Source organism: Camelina sativa, chromosome 15 (genome assembly GCF_000633955.1).
Source record: "Camelina sativa cultivar DH55 chromosome 15, Cs, whole genome shotgun sequence".
Lineage (NCBI taxonomy): Eukaryota > Viridiplantae > Streptophyta > Magnoliopsida > Brassicales > Brassicaceae > Camelina > Camelina sativa.
This window is the reverse complement of record NC_025699.1, coordinates 13,645,490-13,649,745: the sequence shown is the minus strand read 5'-3', so window position 1 is coordinate 13,649,745 and position 4,256 is coordinate 13,645,490. Positions and strand designations below refer to the sequence as shown.

At 33.6% G+C, this 4,256-nt stretch overlaps 1 protein-coding gene across 1 annotated transcript; it reads left to right on the top strand.

Annotated features, from left to right (window-relative positions):
• On the top strand, positions 1,893-3,841 carry LOC104746710 (protein MARD1-like). The gene is made up of 3 exons (XM_010468238.2): positions 1,893-2,597; positions 2,906-3,644; positions 3,764-3,841. The coding sequence occupies exons 2-3, from the start codon at positions 2,920-2,922 to the stop codon at positions 3,831-3,833; spliced, it is 795 nt and encodes a 264-aa protein (XP_010466540.1). The 5' UTR covers positions 1,893-2,597; positions 2,906-2,919; the 3' UTR covers positions 3,834-3,841.

Here is a 4,256-nt window from a genome sequence, read left to right as displayed (position 1 = left end):
AAATGGAAAATAAATGCAGATGAGGGGATTTGAACCTGGTCCTAAGACAGGATATAGGGCACTCCTCTCCAAATGAGCTATCAAATACATTACAACAAAACCTAACTGAATAATTATTAAAATGAGTGTGGGCATGTGCCCCACCCCCTTTGGCTGTAGATCCGCCCCTGCTTATCCTCCTGGTAGAGTAACCAACCACGGAGTGATGTTTGGTTAAAGAGAATAAGTGATACTTTCTATTTTATATTTAAAATATATACTTTGATAATTTTGTGTGAAAATATCAAGATGATACTTATTATAAAAGAGAGAGTGAGAGAATATCAACTAATTTAATCTCAAATACATAGAAAATACCCAAAATTAATTTGAGTTTAAAGAATATTAGAAAAAATTAAACTTGATAAAATTGTGTGAAAATATCAAAATGATACTTATTATAAAAGAGAGAGTGAGAAAATCTCAAATAAAAAAATGGCTAAAATAACAAAAGGTAATGCGTTACTAATATATTAACAATAGTATAATATACAAATATGTTATACCACTAGTTTGGTTTAAAGTAACGTTAATTATTTTCTTCGTGTTATACATATATAGCAAGTGTGTGTAGTGTCCACCCAAAGAGACTAGCCAGCTATGAAAGCAAAAGAGATATTCAGTTAAGATTGTGAAATATATTCGTACGTATGATCGTATCTCATTCCATTTCGATTCTGAGCGACCAAGTCCACTCCCCACCCACACTCCCATGCTAACAATATAGTCATCATCACCACGACGTACCATAAAATCATTACACAAATAAATTTTGTCATATAATGATCGTAAATTATTTTTGTATCTACAATAAAGATAACCAAAAGTTCTCGTAATCATCATCTCGATTTGTCTCCCGTTGAGAAAGCTACTTGCGTGTTTATATGAGTTACCTAATTGCTCCTCTATCTTGTTACAAATTTTGGTAACTTGAGAAGCCGTGGAAAGACTTCAATTCTTAAAAGACATGATAAAACCATCTCAAAAGCCTTGTACTAAATCTAAAATCATTGTTTTGGGTAATTTCTTATTCAATTCGTTTTCGTTCTCTGTTTCATTTTTGTTTTAATTAAAACATGATTTTATAAACCAAAGCTCTCTCGTTTCTGTCTCATCCCTAACTTTACATGAACTTTTGAACTTGAACTAGAATGAGATTTTTTATTTCCAGTTTTCCACATTTGCATCTACTAAAAACGTGTCTTGAATACCTTTGTCATTCCCACCTTCTAATTATGTACTGTTGTTACCTAACAGGCTTAACAGTGATAGACAATTACGTGAGAAGGTACATATGCCTCTAAATTAAATGACATGCAAGACGTAAACAACTTTGCGAACTTCTGCTATTTAAAACGTTTTAAATAGTATATATATAGTGAATTCCTAAGTAAACTACAAAAGATTATATCATATACTTCTAATATCATATTATCATCCATATATATTATATTATTATTATCCCCTAAACGTTTTGTGTTGTACTCCATTCCATTGTTAGATTACTCGTAACCCGTACGATATGCAAATGCAACATATACACGAGTGTTACCAACAGCTTTTTTCTCTTTTTGACAACATAATAGTAAGTTCTATTTCCAACTTGTTTTTCATTAAATTCCTAAAGTTTCCGTTTTCTATACAATAAATTAAAAAGAAAAAAGAATATAGAAAGAAAACTAAAAGAAAAATCCAAAAGAAAATATAAAAGACGAAAGGGTCAGTAGAAAACGACGTGAGTGGTTCCTTGGCATACCCAAAAGCAAAAAAACAATAAATCAGAAAAGAATAAAAGACAAATACATATAAAAAATAAATAATCGAATTTAGGTAGTTCCACTGCTAAAAAAAAAAAAAAAAAGCTTCGAGTGGTTTTATATCTTCACCCACTGATTCTTCAAAAACAATCTCTCACTCTCTATATATGATTACTTATACACAGAATTATACAGACGGATATAAATGCAAAACTGTGTGTATATTAGTATAAATATATTATTAATTTCATACAAAGAGCTAAGTGGGTGAGTGTGTCTCTTTAGTGCTCTCTCTGTTTCTTCTGCTATGAAACTTCATGGCGAATTTTGAGGATATGGTAGAGAAGAGAATCAGTGGGGCTGCTGTTTTATAATTTTCTTCTTTTCTCAGTTCATCGAAACTATAACCCCACTACTCCAACAACACAAACCCACACACACAAAAAATTGTATTAAAAAAGCAAACAAAATTACAAAAACAAACGGATCAATAATTCTTGCTTTTGTTTGTTTGTTTGTTTCTTCTTCTTCTTTCTCCAATCTCTAGTGTTAACGTTTCATGTTGTTGTTACACACTTGAGAAAATAAAAATAAACAAAGTTTTAGCAAGAAAGTGCGAGAAACTCGGGAGTTACAAACAATTATAAAAATCTTTTCAGTTACTTTTTCCTTTTTTATAATATTTTTTTCTTTCTCATTTTAGTTTCTCTTTGTGACACTTTCATTTTCTTACCAAATCATGGAGGCAACAGAATTGCATTAAGCTTTATCTTTCTCTGTAAAACTTCCACAATCTTCGAGGTTAGTTCAATTGAGTTCAAAAGTTATGTTCTTTTGCCTAGTTGAGTTACAAAGTTATGGTTTGTATTTGCATAATTGAGTTATGAAGTTATGATTTTTGTTTGCATAATTGAGTTATAAAAGTTGTGATTTTTATGCTTAGTGAGTAACAAAATTATGATTTTTATGCTTAATTGAGTTTGTATTTCCATAATTGAGTTACAAAGTTATGACTTTTATGTGTAGTTGAAGTTATAAAGTTTTGATTTTTATGCTTAATTGAGTTATAAAGTTGTGATTTTTGTTGTTGTTGTTGTTGTGTGGTGTAGTTGAGCAGTGAGTTATGCTAAAGAAGAGATCAAGAAGCAAGCAAGCTTTAATGGCGGATACGAACCAGAACCAGACGAATCAAAAACAGAGTAAACCGACGCCGTTTCCAAGGCTCTTCACAGCTTTCAGTAGCTTCAAAAGCTTCACTGAAAACGACGCTGTCGCGAGCCCGACTTCGATCCTCGACACCAAACCTTTCTCCGTTTTGAAAAACCCGTTCGGATCCGACAACCCGAAACTCCAAGAAACCCATCTGAAACCCGAACCCAGAAGAATCGGACTTGCCATCGTCGACTCTCTCATCCAAGACGAGAACTCCGAACCCGGATCCGGAACAATCCTATTCGGGTCACAGCTTCGGATCCGGGTCCCGGATGATTCTCCACGCTCCTCGTCGGACTTCGGGATCAAAACGAGGAACTCTCAACCGGAGTCGACGAAGAAACCAACTTCCGGGTCGGGTCTCGGGTCGCCCCGGGTACTCTCCGGCTACTTCTCGGCCAGCGATATGGAGCTATCTGAGGATTACACATGCGTGACATGTCACGGGCCTAACCCGAGAACCATTCATATATTCGATAACTGCATCGTGGAGAGCCAACCGGGCGTCGTGTTCTTTCGAAGCTCCGACCCGGTTAACGAATCGGATTCGGATTGTTCCCCACCCGACAGCTTTCTCAGTAGTTGCTGTAACTGTAAGAAGAGTCTTGGTCCTCGTGATGACATTTTCATGTACAGGTTTGGTTTGGCCTTTTTCATTATACTTTTTTTTTTTTTTAACATAACAAATTATGTGAAACTTTTGTAAAATTTTGGTTGGCTAATTAATTTGGTGATTTTGATGATTTTAATTGTAGGGGAGATAGAGCCTTCTGTAGCAGTGAGTGCAGAGCCTTGGAGATGATGTCTGATGAAAATGATAATTAAATATATATTAAAAAACAAAAAAGAGAGAGTATGATAATAATGAGTAATTACTAATAATTAATAAAATGTTTAGATATGAATTTTCAGTTTTGTTTAGTTGCTTTTTTTTTGTTTTTTTTGGTTTGGTTGGGAGCAGAGAGAGTTTGGTATCTTCATTGTATCTATGTGTATTATGTGTCTACATGCATAATCATATACTTTAATAATAACAGTAGTGATCACAATTATTAATGTAGCAAGTTCCATTTGATATGTGTTAAGACAGAAAACTCTAAACATGAGCTTAGCTTAAATTTTTATGGAGGTTTTGAATATCTTGAATCTTTTTTTGCTGCACTCCATACTAATATTTGTGGCTATTGGCTAATATCACAACTGTTGAACTAGTATAGCTACTAGCTCGAGGATGATATAATAGAAAGG